Source organism: Anomaloglossus baeobatrachus, chromosome 5 (genome assembly GCF_048569485.1).
Source record: "Anomaloglossus baeobatrachus isolate aAnoBae1 chromosome 5, aAnoBae1.hap1, whole genome shotgun sequence".
NCBI lineage: Eukaryota > Metazoa > Chordata > Amphibia > Anura > Aromobatidae > Anomaloglossus > Anomaloglossus baeobatrachus.
The window spans coordinates 102,571,848-102,587,945 of record NC_134357.1 but is presented as its reverse complement, the minus strand read 5'-3'; the positions used below and the strand labels follow the sequence as shown (position 1 = coordinate 102,587,945).

Sequence of the window (16,098 nt, the reverse complement as noted above, 5' to 3'; positions counted from 1 at the left end):
TCACAGGAGGATCACAATGACAGACACAGGGGTCATCAGCAGATCTTGGCTGTAATGACAACTCCTCGCCACCCTGTGATCACGTCACTGGAGTGCTTATGAGAGCGGGGAATGATGCGCTCCCCGATGATGCTTGTTAAATCCCTCTGTAAGAGATTTACAGTGGGATTACACTGGTTAACAGCCGTGAGCCGATATCCGCTCCACCTGCGGCTGTTAGAGGCACAGGGTGGCTGATTAAATCATCCATCATGTGCAGGTAAAGATGTGGGCTCAGTGTGTGAACCCAGAATGATCCTGTCAAGACAGGTTTTTTTTTTTTTTTTTTTTTGTTTTTTTTAAGGCTGCTTTCACACTACGTTTTTTTAGCATTCGTCATGAACAGTTTTTTGCTGCAAAAGCGTTTCCTGTTTTTGCAAAGAAAAACGCATGCAAACGCATGTGTTATTTTGCAGGATCCTGTCACTTTAAGTTTATGGGCAGGCATTGGAGTCATGTGATCGGAGTGAGGGGAACTGAACGTGAAAGCCTGGGAGCCGACATTGACAGCTGCAGAGGCTCGTAACCAAGGTAAACATCGGGTAACTTGCTTGGCTACCCGATATTTACATTGGTTATGAGCGTCTGCAGCTGCTAGGAGCAGGGCTGCCTGCTCCCCGCACACGTAACCAAGATAAACATCGGGTAACTAAGCCCGCGGTTACCCGATATTTACCTTGGTTACGAACGTCCTCCGCTCTCAGGCGGAGGAGAGAGGAGAGAGAGGGAGGGGGAGAGAGGGAGGGGGAGAGAGAGAGACTGAGGCTGGTTTCTGTGCATGCTCAGTAGAGCAAGCAGGATCCTGTCTATCAGCATGCCAGCGTTCACATGCGTTTGCATGCTGTTTAGTCAGGATCCAGCAATTTGCAGTATTTGGACGCAGCTCAAAAACGCTACAAGTAGCGTTTTTGAAAAAAGTTAAAAAACTGCAAGTCGCTGGATCCTCACTGTAACGCACGAAAACGCAGGTGAACGCATGTTGACGCGAGTCCATTGCAAATGCATTGAAATGAAAACGCATTTGCACTGGATCCGTTTTTGCGTTAAAAAAACGTTCATGACGCATGTTAAAAAAACGTAGTGTGAAAGCAGCCTAACTGACATGAAATTGTGTAATAAGCAACTCGATGCCTATCTGGTAGCCAAAGCTTAAAATGCTTGTACAGTAAAATAAAAATAGGAGGCAGGTAAAGAAAAAAACACAACCCACACTTGCCTATTAAACCCACCTTCTGCTGTGGCATTACTGCTCTGATGGTTGCACGCAGGTCTGTGTACTCGTATTTGCGGCACGTACACACTAAGGCCAGTGACCAGCTGTAGTGCTCACGTGCGCGTATGGCACAATCTGACACTGCCAGCAGGATATGGGTAACATTTTTTGTAATGAGAAAATTAAGGCTTGTCACAATATGTAGGAAGTCATAACACCAGCCTCCTTCTTCCCCTCTCACCTATCTGGAAAAGACTAATGTACACAATGCCCTATTCTACTCTTTTCCTAAAGGGAATGATGTGCTCATAACACTTCATATTTGAGTGATGATATTGCTCCAGCTTCACCTTCATAATGGTGAATGTAGACGGTACGTTTCTAGTGTTTATGCCTCTATACGGGGGGCCATGACCACATCGTCAGAGCTCAGGCTTTAGCTCGGCAACATTTTCTCTTGTCAGATTAGAAGTGTAAGGAGCACAATATGGGGGATTGTCGCCTTATGCGCGATTATCTGGACTGCTAGAATTACTGCTATAGTCTGGATCAGTTCCTCTGTCTTGGAAATGTTGAGACCCCTAATAAAGATTTTAATTGGTGCTTATTGGATGTTGGCTGAGGATGGTCTATAATACGGCTGGGATCTTAAAGCGTTCTTCAATACATAGGATACTTTCATGAGTATCAGATCTTTGGGGGTCTGACTCTTTGCACCCTAACCAATAAGTTGTTTTTAGCTCTGGCAGCTGCCGGATGTAGACAATGTACAGAGCGTAACACCAGTGCCGGGTGCTGCAGATCACCTCCAATACTTCTCAATAGCTGATCTACCCCACAGCAGTCACTAAACAACGTGCCGAGCGGTTTTGTTCCATTTGAACACTGCCCGTATCCAGCCTCTGGCCAGAGGTGATAGCAGCTGACCAGCGGCGCCAGTTGTCTCATATTGACATATGACAATAGATAGGTCATCAGTACAAGACATTGTGCATACGCTGATTTTTTTTGCTGCTTTTCTGGTGCATTTTGTGATCCTAAACAGCATGTATGACCTTTCCCAACAAAGTCTATGAGAAATCCGAAAAGCTGTGCACACGCTGCTTCTTTTTTGCCTGCAGTTTTGGGTGCAGAAAAAAGCAGCAGCAGCATGTCACTTCTTTTCTGCATTTTACACTGCATTTTGCCATTGACATTGTTAGAAAAACAACGCAGAAATGCACCAAAACGTGGCAAAAACGCATTGAAAACACAGTAACAATGCATGCATTTTTTTGATGCGTTTTTTTGGTTAGAGGTGCATATTTCTTCCAGAGGGTGATTTTTTTTTCGCTGGAGAAACAAAACTGCAGTGTGTGCACATACCCTAAAAGTAGTGGACAACACCATCAAAATCTTGTTCTCTACCATTGTGCCTTACAACTTTTATCAGTGTCCTTACTGGAGAACACATCTACCTAACTTTTGTTACTTTTTATAGGCTTCTATTGCAACTCATACAGCCCCAGCATGCATCATTTGTACTGGAGAGGAATATGAAGACGCAGGAGCAAATAGAAAAACAATTAGAAAACATAGGATTATTAGAAGAACAAAAAATGCTCATAGTGGAGGTGAGGCCAATATTATTTACCTTTTTATTTTTTTTTATATACAGTATGTGTGTGTGTATGTATATATACAGTGCCTTGCAAAAGCTTTCGGGCCCCTTGAATTTTTCAACCTTTTCCCACATTTCAGGCTTCAAAGGAAGATAAAAATTTAAAATTTATGGTGAAGAATCAACAACAAGCGGGACACAATTGTGAAGTTGAACGAAATATATTGCTTTTCTTCATCGTTCCTATGGGAGACCCAGACCATGGGTGTATAGCTTCTGCCTCCGGAGGACACACAAAGTACTACACTAAAAAGTGTAGCCCCTCCCTCCGAGCATATACACCCCCTGGTTAACCAAATATAGCCAGTTCAATGCTTTGTGTTCAGGAGGCATACATCCATACATGCATTCTCATCTGATTTTGATTTTTGGAAAGAGTTTGAAGAAAAGCGGGTCCAAGCCTGGACTCCCGGCATGTCCCTTCTCACCCCACTGTGTCGGCGGTGCTGTTAAGGTTGATTTCAGGGCTGGAGCCTTACATGCCGCACTCCTTCACCACCCCTCCGGGGCTCTGGCTTGAAGTGGGAGCCAGCACGGTTCTTCCTGCCTTGCAGGAGACCGGTCTCCATCCGCAGCCCTTTCAGGATCCTGCCGGACGGAGCACTCATCCCTCAGGGACCTGGCCCTGCGTTTCACAAGCTAAGTATCTGAGACGTTATTATCGGGGGGTCCCTTGTACTTTATTGTTGGGGAGAGTGTGCTGTGTATCTATTGTGACATTTCCGGCCGGTTCTCTGGTTTTTACCTGAGAACCGCGCCGATGGTGCCTGCTCGCCGGCCGCATCGTTAAATTTAGGCCCCGGCTTCGCCTGAGGCCTAGTTTCGTTTTCACTGCCCCTGTATGCCAATCATGCAGAGGGACAGTGCGGCTCCGCCCAGCGACTGTTCAGCACTGGGGAGGACACTCCTCTCTGAGGAAATATTCCCTCCCCTGTATATCTCCTTGGCCCTCCGATCCCGCTCTTAGAGTTGGCCCCGCCCCCTCTCCTCGCTCCGGCGCCATTTTATCAGCGTTCTCATGCATGTCTGCATAACCACATTGTGACAGCGATCGGCGCTGGCCATCTCTCTGGGGGTCCGGGCTGTGGGATCTGGAGGGCACAGAGATGTCTCTATGTCAAACGGTCTGGCAAGCCACAACCTCCGGTTGTGGACCTGCTTATATACACTGTTTATATACTCTGCTGGGGGTCATTCTGGCCAGAGCCTCCACCTCAGCAGCATGTCTCACATCAGAGCAAGGCTGCAAGGCTGTACTTAATATGCACTGCTGTAGGCTCGTACTGCCTGTACCGAGCACATAACCACATTGTGATGCCTGCTCTAACATGGTGGTGCCTCAGCCTGGAGGCTCATCCCCAGTGGTCCCTCCGGCTGCTCCGGCTCCGGTGGCTGAACCCCCGGCTTGGGTAGAATCCCTCTCTCCAGGGGACAGTTGTCCCGGACACTGCTGAGCATGCATCAGCCCCCTTCTCAGGGCGCTTCTGCTGCTACGGCTCGCTCAGCAAAGCTGACAGAGGATTCTTCATCTGGTCTCAGACCCCGTCCTCCTAAAATGGAGACGCAGGGTCCCCTTTCCTTCCTCGTCCCGCGGCTCTGGTTCACGAGCTGACTCGCAGGACAAGGAGGATGCCTTTACTGGGGGCTCGGACGCTACTCCATGTACCCCATTGATCTGTCCGAAAGTGACGCAGATGCTAATGATTTGATTGCGTCCATTATATTTGTACTGGACCTCAATCCGCCTGTATCAGGGGAGCACCCCTCTCTGGCAGAAAAGCATCAGTATACCTTGCCTAAGAGAACAAGGAGTGTGTTCCTTATCCACTCCAGTTTTTCAGGCCGCTGTGACCAAGCCCAGAGCCTGTCCTGACAGACTCTTCCCAAAGCGTGTCTCTGATGACCGTTTTCCGTTTCCACCAGAGGTGGTCAAGGAGTGGGCTCATTCACCAAAGGTAGACCCTCCGGTGTCTAGACTCTCAGCCCGGAAAGTTGTATCAGTGGCTGATGGCAACTCCCTTAAGGATTCCACTGTCCGCCATCTGTATATGAGGCGGCAGGGGCCTCGTTCTCCCCACCTTTTGCAGCAGTGTGGGCTTCAGAGCCATCTCTGCTTCTCTAGAGGAGATGCATTCCCTCACCAGGGACTCTATGCCCGAGATGGTTGCCTTAACTTCCAGGTCTTCAGCCTTTTCATCCTATGCCATGTCTGCCATGCTGGAGGCTCCGCACTGCGGTGGCTTCAGCCAATTCTCTCGCTATCCACAGGATCCTGTGGCTTCAAGAGTGGAAGGCAGACGCTTCTTCAAAGAAGTCCCTTGCTGGGCTCCCATTTGCTGGGCCCAGGCTGTTCGGTGAACAACTGGATGAAATTATTCAGGAAGCTACTGGCGGGAAGAGTACTTCCATGCCACAAGCAAAAACAGGGCAGGAACCAGTCGAGGTTTCGTTCCTTTCGTTCCTCCAACTGGTCGTCCTCTAAGCCCTCGGCCTCGTCCACTAACTCAGCCAAGGACCAAAAACCCAACTGGCGTACAAAGCCGCGTCCTCAGAAGACCGCAGGAGCTGCTGCCACTGACACAGCCTCCTCTTGACTATCTGGCCGCGCCAGCAACGTCCTTGGTCGGTGGCAGTGGGTGCGGGATATTATCTCCCACGGCTACAGGATAGAATTCTATCCAGCCCGCCAAACAGATTTTTTTCTATCAACTCCCCCCTGCTCCATGGCCACCGCCTTCTCTCAGGCCGTGGCATCCTTGCAGGCCAACGGAGTAATTGTACCGGTTCCCGCCTGGGAACGGTTCAGAGGTTTCTACTCAAATCTCTACCTAGTCCCCTAAAGGGACGGTTCCTTCCGGCCCATCCTGGATCTCAGGCTTCTCAACAAGCATGTTCAGGTGCGGCTTTTTCGCATGGAGTCTCTCCGATCAGTCATTGCCTCAATGACCCAAGGAGATTCCTTGCATCCTCGACATCAGAGATGTCTATCTGCATGTGCCAATTGCAGTTTCGCACCAGCGTTGGCAACGTTTTGCAATCAGAGAGGAACATTTCTGATTCGTGGCTCTTCCCTTCGGGTTAGCCACGGCCCCTCAAGTATTCATCAGGGTCATGGCAGCAGTGGTTGCGGTTCTGCACCTCCAAGGGTTGGCATCCCTTTTCCTGGACGGCCTTCTAGTCAAGGCGTCATCCTGTGCAGACCGTCAGCGGAGTGCCTCGCTCACTCTCGCCACTCTAGTCCAATTCGGGTGGCTTGTCATTCTGCCCAAGTCCACTCTGACTCCGACCCAGAAGCTCACGTACCTAGGGATGCAATTCGAGACTCTGACGGCACTTGTGAAGCTACCTTTAGTCGAACAGCAGTCCCTCCACTAGCGGTGCGCTCTTTGCTGAGGCCCCGCCGTCATTCCATCAGGCACCTAATGCAGGTGCTGGGTCAGATGGTGGCGTCAATGGAAGCGGTTCTTTTGCCCAGTTCCATCTGCGTCCTGCAGCTGGACATTCTCCGCTGTTGGGACAAGCGGACTTCCTTCTTGCACAGGTTAGTGGCTCTGTCGCCACATACCAGGGACTTCCTTCAGTGGTGGCTTCGGCCCCTCTCTCTTCAAGGACGCTCCTTCCTGGCCCCGTCCTGGGTGATCCGCACCACGGATGCCAGTCTATCCGGCTGGGGAGCGGTATATCTCTACCACAGAGCACAGGGCACTTGGACTCCGTCCGAATCAGCCCTCTCGATCACTGTGCTGGAAATCAGAGCTGTGCTTCTAGCTCTCTTGGCCTTTCACCACCTGTTGGCGGGCAAGAACATTCGAGTCCAGTCAGACAACGCCACAGCGGTTGCCTACATTAACACCAGGGCGTGACACTCAGCCGCCTGGCACTGTTGGTATCCTTCAGTGGACGGAGGATTCCAGGTCCACCACATCCGCAGTCCACAACCCAGGCGTGGAAAACTGGGAGGCAGATTGTCTCAGCCGTCAAACCGTGGACAGCGGCGAGTGGGCTCTGCATCCGGCAGTGTTTCGGTTAATCTGCCGCAAGTGGGGCACTCCGGAGGTGGATCTTCTCTCCCACGATCCTCAGGCCTTTGCAGCAGACGTGCTGGTTCAAGATTGGTCCCAGTTTCGTCTGTCGTACGCGTTTCCCCCTCTAGCTCTTGCCCAGAGACCTGCGCAAGTTCAGAATGGGGGGCCGTCGGGTCATTCTCATTGCCAGAGTGGCCCAGGCGAGCTTGGTACCCTGACCTGCTCCATCTGTCCGTTGAGGTGCTGTGGCATCTCCCGGACCGTCCAGACCTTTTCTCACAAGGTCCGTCTTTCCGCCAGAATTCTGCGGCTCTCAGATTGACGGTGTGGCTCTTGAGTCCTGGATCTTGACGACTTCTGGTATCCCTCCTGAAGTCATCTCCACTATGACTCGGGCTCGGAAGTATTCCTTGGCCAAAATCTATCACAGGACCTGGAGAATTTTCCTGTCCTGGTGTTGCCCTTCCGGCCATGCTTCTTGGCCTTTTTTCCTTGCCGACCCTCCGGTCCTTTCTACAGTCCGGTCTGCAGCTAGGACTATCCCTCAATTCCCTCAAGGGACAGGTCTCGGCTCTGCTAGTGTGTTTCCAGCGGCGTATCGCCCGGCTGGCTCAGGTGCGCTCCTTCATACAGGGCGCATCTCACATCATTCCGCCTTACCGGCGGCCTTTGGATCCCTGGGACCTTAATCTGGTCCTCACGGCTTCCAGAAACCCCCCCTTTGAGCCTCTTAGGGAGGTTTCTTTGTCTCGTCTTTCACAGAAAGTGGTCTTTCTAGTGGCCATAACTTCCCTCGGGAGAGTCTCTGATTTGGCTGCACTCTCCTCGGAGTCACCTCTTTTAGTTTTTCATCAAAACAAGGTGGTTCTCCGTCCGACTCCGGACTTCCTCCCTAAGGTGGTTTCTCCTCCACCTTAACCAGGACATTTCCCTGCCTTCCTTTTTGTCCGGCTCCTGTTCATCGCTTTAAAAAAGCGTTGCATATCCTGGATCTGGTGCGGGCGCTCCGGATCTATGTGTCTCGCACCGCTGTTCTTAGGCGGTGCACCTCTCTTTTTGTGCTGACCACAGGTCGGCGTAAGAGCCTCTCGGCTCTAAGCCGACCCTAGCTCGTTGGATTATGTCGGCCATTTCCGATGCCTACCAGTGTACTCAAGTGCCTCCCCCGCCGGGGGATCAAGGCACACTCAACCAGAGCTGTCGGTGCCTCTTGGGTTTCAGGCACCAGGCTACGGCTCAGCAGGTCTGTCAGACTGCCACTTGGATAGTCTGCATGCCTTTTCGAAGCACTACAAGGGCATGCTCATGCTTCGGCAGATGCGAGCTTGGGCAGACGCACCCTTTTGGCGGCTGTCGCCCATTTGCGAAGTTAGGTTTCGCCTACTTCTCAGTTTTCTGTTTATTCCCACCCATGGACTGCTTTGAGACGTCCCATGGTCTGGGTCTCCCATAGGAACGATGAAGAAAAAGAGAATTTTGTTTACTTACCGTAAATTCTTTTTCTTATAGTTCCGTAATGGGAGACCCAGCACCCTCCCTGTTGCCTGTTGGCAGTTTCTTGTTCCGTGTGTTATCACCGGCTGTTGTTGTAGACAGAGGCTCCGGTTGTTCCGGTTCTTGCTCTATCTCTACTTGTGGGTGGCTACTCTCCTTCAGCTTTTGCACTAAACTGGCTATATTTGGTTAACCAGGGGGTGTATATGCTCGGAGGGAGGGGCTACACTTTTTAGTGTAGTACTTTGTGTGTCCTCCGGAGGCAGAAGCTATACACCCATGGTCTGGGTCTCCCATTACGGAACTATAAGAAAAAGAATTTATGGTAAGTAAACAAAATTCTCTTTATTTTAAACTTTTATAAAAAACAATAAACTGAAAATTGGGGCGTGCAATATTATTCATCCCCTTTACTTTCAGTGCAGAAAACTCACTCCAGAAGTTCATTAAGGATCTCTGAATGATCCAATGTTGTCCTAAATGACTGATGATCATAAATATAATCCACCGGTGTGTAATCAAGTCTCCGTATAAATGCACCTTCTCTGTGATCTTTTTAACACACCAGAGAGCATCATAAAGACCAAGGAACACAACAGGCAGGTCTGTGATACTGTTGTGGAGAAGTTTAAAGCTGTATTTGGTTACAAAAAGATTTCATATTGAAATGGAAGGAATATCATACTACTGCAAATCTACCAAGATCCGGCCGTCCCTCAAAAATGTAATCTCAAGCAAGAAGACTGATCAAAGATGCAGCCAAGAGGCCCATGATCACTCTGGATGAACTGCAGAGATCTACAGCTTTGCATAGAGTTCATGGAGAGTCTGTCCATAGGACAACAATCAGTCGTACACTGCACAAATCTGTCCTTTATGGAAGAGTGGAAAGAAGAAAGCCATTTCTCAAAGATATCCATAAAAAGTGTTGTTTAAAGTTTGTCACAAGCCACCTGGGAGACACACCAAACATGTGGAAAACGGTGCTCTGGTCAGATGAAACCAAAATCAAACTTTTTGGGCACAATGCCAAATGATATGTTTGGCGTAAAAGCAACACAGCTCGTCACCCTGAACACACCATCCCCACTGTCAAACATGGTGGTGGCAGCATCATGGTTTGGGCCTGCTTTTCTTCGGCAGGGACAGGGAAGATGCTTAAAATTGATGGGAAGATGGATGGAGCCAAATAAAGGACCATTCTTGAAGAAAACCTGTTGGAGTCTGCAAAAGACCTGAGACTGGGACGGAGATTTGTCTTTCAACAAGAGAATGATCCAAACATAAAGCAAAATCTACAATGGAATGGTTCACAAATAAACGTATCCAGGTGTTAGAATGGCCAAGTCAAAGTCCAGACCTGAATCCAATCGAGAATCTGTGGAAAGAGCTGAAAACTGCTGTTCACAAACGCTCTCCATCCAACCTCACTCAGCTCGAGCTATTTGCAAAAAACAATGGGCAAGAATTTCAGTCTCTCGATGTGCAAAACTGATAGAGACATACCCCAAGCGACTTGCAGCTGTAATTGCAGCAAAAGGTGGCGCTACAAAGTATTAACTTAAAGGGGAGGAAAAATATTGCATGCCCCAATTTTCAGTTTATTATTTTTTTTTTATAAAAGTTTAAAATAAGCAATAAATTTTGTTCAACTTCACAATTGTGTCCCACTTGTTGTTTCTTCACCATAAAATTTAAATTTTCATCTTTGAAGCCGAAAATATATGTAAAGGTTGGAAAATTCAAGAGGGCCGAATACTCTCGCAAGGCACTGTGTGTATGTATGTATGTATGTATGTATGTATATATATTACATATATATATACATATATATTTTTTCAAGTCAGTTTTTTGCTCTTTCTGGAGAATATTAGGAGATGGGACTTAAGCCTCAAAGACATGGTTTATAACGACGGGTCAGGATACTGGTTTGCAAGGGTTGTCCCATCTGACCAATCTCTCTTCTGCTGTGACTGTGGGAAAAATTTTTTGTATATATATAATATATAAATTTTGTAAAATTAAACTTCTTGCTCCATCAGCATAGTCCCATCTATAGATATATATAACATACATACACACACACACATACATACATACATACATACATACATACATACATACATACATACATACATACATACACACATATACACATATATATATATATATATATATATGTGTGTGTGTGTGCATGTATATGTGTATATATATATGTATATTTATATATACATACATACACACACACACACACACACACACACACACACATTATATATATACACATATATGTGTGTGTGTGTATATGTATATATATATATATATATATATATATATATATATATATATACACATATATGTGTGTGTATATATATATATATATATATATATATATATATATATATATATATATATATATATATATATATATATATATATATATATATATATATATATATATATAATGTGTATATATGTATATATATATATATATATATATATATATGTGTATATATGTATATATATATATAGATAAATAGAATGTATTAACAATAATGTATTCTGCACACAAAAACCACAAAACAAATAGAAATGTAATTATTAAATTGTTGCCTATATTAACCAATCAGAGCTCAGATGAATTAACTAGCAAAATAGAAGCTAAGCTGTGATTGGTTGCTATTGGCAGCCTGACAAATCTCCAGGCAACAGAAAGCCCTCCCCCTGACAGTATATATTAGCGCTCACATACACATATAGACAGGTCATGTGACTGACAGCTGCTGTATTTCCTATGTGGTACATTTGTTGTTCTTGTAGTTTGGCTGCTTATTAATCAGATTTTCTTTGTCGCTCCATTGGGAGACCCAAACAATTGGGTGTATAGCTTATGCCTCCGGAGGCCACACAAAGTATTACACTTAAAAGTGTAAAGCCCCTCCCCTTCTGCCTATACACCCCCCCCGTGCATCACGGGCTCCTCAGTTTTTATGCTTTGTGCGAAGGAGGCTGACATCCACGCATAGCTCCACAGCTTAGTCAGCAGCAGCTGCTGACTAGGTCGGATGGAAGAAAAGAGGGCCCATAACAGGGCTCCCGGCATGCTCCCTTCTCACCCCACTTTGTCGGCGGTGTTGTTAAGGTTGAGGTACCCATTGCGGGTACATAGGCAGGAGCCACATGCTGTTTTCCTTCCCCATCCCTTAATGGGCTCTGGGTGAAGTGGGATCCTAATCGGTCTCCAGGCACTGGGACCGTGCTCCCTCCGCAGCCCCTGGGGAATCTGCTGGACAGGAGCCGGGTATCGTCAGGGACAAGGCCCTGCTACTGTGAGGTACTCTGTGTCCCCGTGGGGACCGCGCATGGAGCGCTTGTGCCATACACACTGCAGCACTGCTGGGTGTGTTAGTGCGCCGGGGACTACCGCGCGGCCGCGCTTATTGCCGGCCGCGCTTATAACTTTAGTCCCCGGCTTTTGCGGCCTTGTATCGCATATTCCCGCCCACAGGCCTGCCAGTCAGGGGAAGGGCAGGACGCTGCACAGGACGTCAGCGCTGAGGGCTGGAGCATACTTTGTATCCTCCTCCCCCCTCACTCAGTACACTGGGGCACTAGATTCCCGCACTTTCTTGGGCACGCCCACGGTCCCCTCCTCCCCACAGAACGCCGGCAGCCATTCCTGTCAGCGCTTCAGACGCTGGAGAGGAGAGACAACACAGGGAGACCCAGGCAGGGATTCTGGTGATCACACAACCGCTCTGAGCGGTCGGTAAGCAGCACCTGTGGTGCTGGCCCCATTGAGTGCCGAAGTGTATAGATATATATAGGCTTATAGGCTATACATTTGCACTGTACGGTCGCTCTGTTGATTTTTGGCTATATACCCTCCTGGATTGTACTCAGAGGAGACAACAGCATGTCGTCCGCAAAAAGCAAGGGTGCCAAAGCACAGGCGTACTTTGCAACCTGTACCTCATGTGCAGCTATACTACCGGCAGGTTCCACTGACCCTCATTGTGTGCAATGCTCGGCCCCTGTGGCACTTACTCAGCCGGAGCCTCTGCTACTGGTGGCCCAGGTGGAACCACCTGCTACCACTGTCCAGGTGACAGGGACGGAGTTTGCAGCTTTTGCTGACAAACTGTCTGAGAGTATGGATAAATGGTCTGCTAAGATACTAGAAGCCTTACAGTCCAGACCGGTGATTCAGGCCCCGGGCACTGTTCAATCTTTGACCCCAGGTCCCCCTCAATTGGAACAGCAAAATGCTCCTGGGGTGACCCATAGGTCCCAGGGTGAGGTCTCTGACACGGACCGCAGTCCCAGGCCGCCTAAGCGGGCTCGCTGGGAAATTCCCTCCACTTCATCACACTGTTCAGGGTCTCAACAGGAGGACTCTCTGGAAGATGAAGCGGAGGTAACAGATCAGGATTCTGATCCTGAAGCCGCTCTCAACCTAGATACACCTGAAGGTGACGCCGTAGTGAATGACCTTATAGCGACCATCAATCAGGTGTTGGATATTTCTCCCCCAGCTCCTACAATTGAGGAGTCAGCTTCTCAGGAGAAATTCCGTTTCAGGTTTCCCAAGCGTACATTGAGTACGTTTCTGGATCACTCTGACTTCAGAGAGGCAGTCCAGAAAAACCGAGATTGTCCAGATAAGCGTTTTTCCAAGCGCCTTAAGGATACGCGTTATCCCTTCCCCCCCCTGATGTTGTCAAGGGCTGGACTCAGTGTCCTAAGGTGGATCCTCCAATCTCCAGACTGGCGGCTAGATCCATAGTTGCAGTGGAAGATGGGGCTTCGCTCAAAGATGCCACTGACAGACAGATGGAACTATGGTTGAAATCCATCTATGAAGCTATCGGCGCGTCTTTTGCTCCAGCATTCGCAGCCGTATGGGCACTCCAAGCTATCTCAGCTTGTCATGCGCAGATTAATACAGTCACACGTGCATCTGCTCCGCAAGTGGTGTCCTTAACCTCTCAGGCGTCGGCGTTTGCGTCCTACGCCATTAATGCTATCCTGGACTCTGCGAGCCGTACGGCGGTAGCATCCGCCAATTCGGTGGTAGTCCGCAGGGCCATGTGGCTACGTGAATGGAAGGCAGACTCTGCTTCCAAAAAGTTCTTAACCGGTTTGCCATTGTCTGGCGACCGCCTGTTTGGTGAGCGATTTGATGAAATCATTAAACAATCCAAGGGAAAGGACTCATCCTTACCCCAGTCCAAACCAAACAGACCTCAACCACGGAAGGTACAATCGAGGTTTCGGTCCTTTCGGACCGCGGGCAGGTCTCAATTCTCCTCGTCCAAAAGGCCTCAGAAAGATCAGAGGAACTCTGATTCATGGCGGTCTAAGTCACGTCCTAAAAAGACCGCCGGAGGAACCGCTCCCAAAGCGGCCTCCTCATGACTTTCGGCCTCTTCAAACCGCATCCTCGGTCGGTGGCAGGCTCTCCCGCTTTTGCGACACCTGGCTGCCACAGGTAACAGACCGATGGGTGAGAGACATTCTATCTCAAGGTTACAGGATAGAGTTCAGCTCTCGTCCTCCGACTCGTTTCTTCAGAACATCTCCGCCCCCCGAGAGAGCCGATGCTCTTCTGCAGGCGGTGTGCACTCTGAAGGCGGAAGGAGTGGTGATCCCTGTTCCTCTGCAGCAACGGGGTCACGGTTTTTACTCCAACTTGTTCGTGGTGCCGAAAAAGGACGGATCCTTCCGTCCTGTTCTGGACCTAAAACTGCTCAACAAGCATGTAAAAACCAGGCGGTTCTGGATGGAATCGCTCCGCTCCGTCATCGCCTCAATGTCCCAAGGAGATTTCCTGGCATCAATCGACATCAAAGATGCTTATCTCCACGTACCGATTGCACCAGAGCATCAGCGCTTCCTGCATTTCGCCATAGGGAGATCACAGAGCTCTGGCGGCAGACGCTTTAGTTCAGGATTGGTCGCAGTTTCAACTCCCCTATGTGTTTCCTCCTCTGGCACTGTTGCCCAGAGTGTTACGCAAGATCAGGTCCGACTGCCGCCGCGCCATCCTCGTCGCTCCAGACTGGCCGAGGAGGTCGTGGTACCCGGATCTGTGGCATCTCACGGTCGGCCAACCGTGGGCACTACCAGACCGACCAGACTTGTTGTCTCAAGGGCCGTTTTTCCATCTGAATTCTGCGGCCCTCAACCTGACTGTGTGGCCATTGAGTCCTGGATCCTAGCGTCTTCAGGGTTATCTCAAGAGGTCATTGCCACTATGAGACAGGCTAGGAAACCAACGTTCGCCAAGATCTACCACAGGACGTGGAAGATATTCCTGTCGTGGTGCTCTGATCAGGGTTTTTCTCCCTGGCCATTTGCCTTGCCCACTTTTCTGTCTTTCCTTCAATCCGGATTGGAAAAAGGGTTTGTCGCTCGGCTCCCTTAAGGGACAAGTCTCTGCGCTCTCTGTGTTTTTTCAGAAGCGCCTAGCCAGACTTCCACAGGTACGCACGTTCCTGCAGGGGGTTTGTCACATCGTCCCTCCTTACAAGCGTCCGTTAGAACCCTGGGATCTGAACAGGGTGCTGATGGCTCTTCAGAAACCACCGTTCGAGCCAATGAGGGATATTTCTCTCACGCCTTTCGCAGAAAGTGGTCTTCCTAGTAGCAGTCACTTCACTTCGGAGAGTGTCTGAGCCAGCAGCGCTGTCATGCAAAGCCCCTTTCCTGGTGTTTCACCAGGACAAGGTGGTTCTGCGTCCGGTTCCGGAATTTCTCCCTAAGGTGGTATCCCCCTTTCATCTCAATCAGGATATCTCCTTACCCTCTTTTTGTCCTCATCCAGTTCACCAATGTGAAAAGGATTTGCACTTGTTAGATCTGGTGAGAGCACTCAGATTCTACATTTCTCGTACGGCGCCCCTGCGCCGATCGGATGCACTCTTTGTCCTTGTCGCTGGCCAGCGTAAAGGGTCACAAGCTTCCAAATCAACCCTGGCTCGGTGGATCAAGGAACCAATTCTCGAAGCTTATCGTTCTTCGGGGCTTCCGGTTCCCTCAGGGCTGAAGGCCCATTCTACCAGGGCCGTGGGAGCGTCCTGGGCTTTGCGGCACCAGGCTACGGCTCCGCAGGTGTGTCAGGCGGCTACCTGGTCGAGCCTGCACACTTTCACGAAACACTATCAGGTGCATACCTATGCTTCGGCAGATGCCAGCCTAGGTAGGCGAGTCCTTCAGGCGGCGGTTGCCCACCTGTAGGACGGAGCCGTTTTACGGCTCTATTATGAGGTATTATTTACCCACCCAGGGACTGCTTTTGGACGTCCCAATTGTCTGGGTCTCCCAATGGCGCGACAAAGAAGAAGGGAATTTTGTTTACTTACCGTAAATTCCTTTTCTTCTAGCTCCAATTGGGAGACCCAGCACCCGCCCCTGTTCCCTTCGGGCTGTTGTTCTTTGTGTACACATGTTGTTCATGTTGAATGGTTTCAGTTCTCCGATATTCCTTCGGATTGAATTTACTTTAAACCAATTTATTGTTCAAATCAAAGTTTATTAGAATAGAAGAAGATAATCAAACAATTGCACAGCGCGCAGGCAGAGGGTATATATCCAAGCTAGCTGCTAAAAACACAACAGTTCTTTGACTACACCTGCGCCACTGGCGACCAAAAATAACAAGTACA

At 49.0% G+C, this 16,098-nt stretch overlaps 1 protein-coding gene across 3 annotated transcripts in view; it reads left to right on the top strand.

Annotated features, from left to right (window-relative positions):
• Positions 1 to 16,098, top strand: part of C5H8orf76 (chromosome 5 C8orf76 homolog) — a 46,206-nt gene that overhangs the window by 19,015 nt on the left and 11,093 nt on the right. For all 3 annotated transcript variants that reach the window (XM_075352351.1, XM_075352350.1, XM_075352352.1), the window contains one exon: positions 2,733 to 2,865. In XM_075352351.1, coding sequence (XP_075208466.1) covers positions 2,733 to 2,865 — 133 coding nt within the window. The remainder of the gene's footprint in view (positions 1 to 2,732; positions 2,866 to 16,098) is intronic.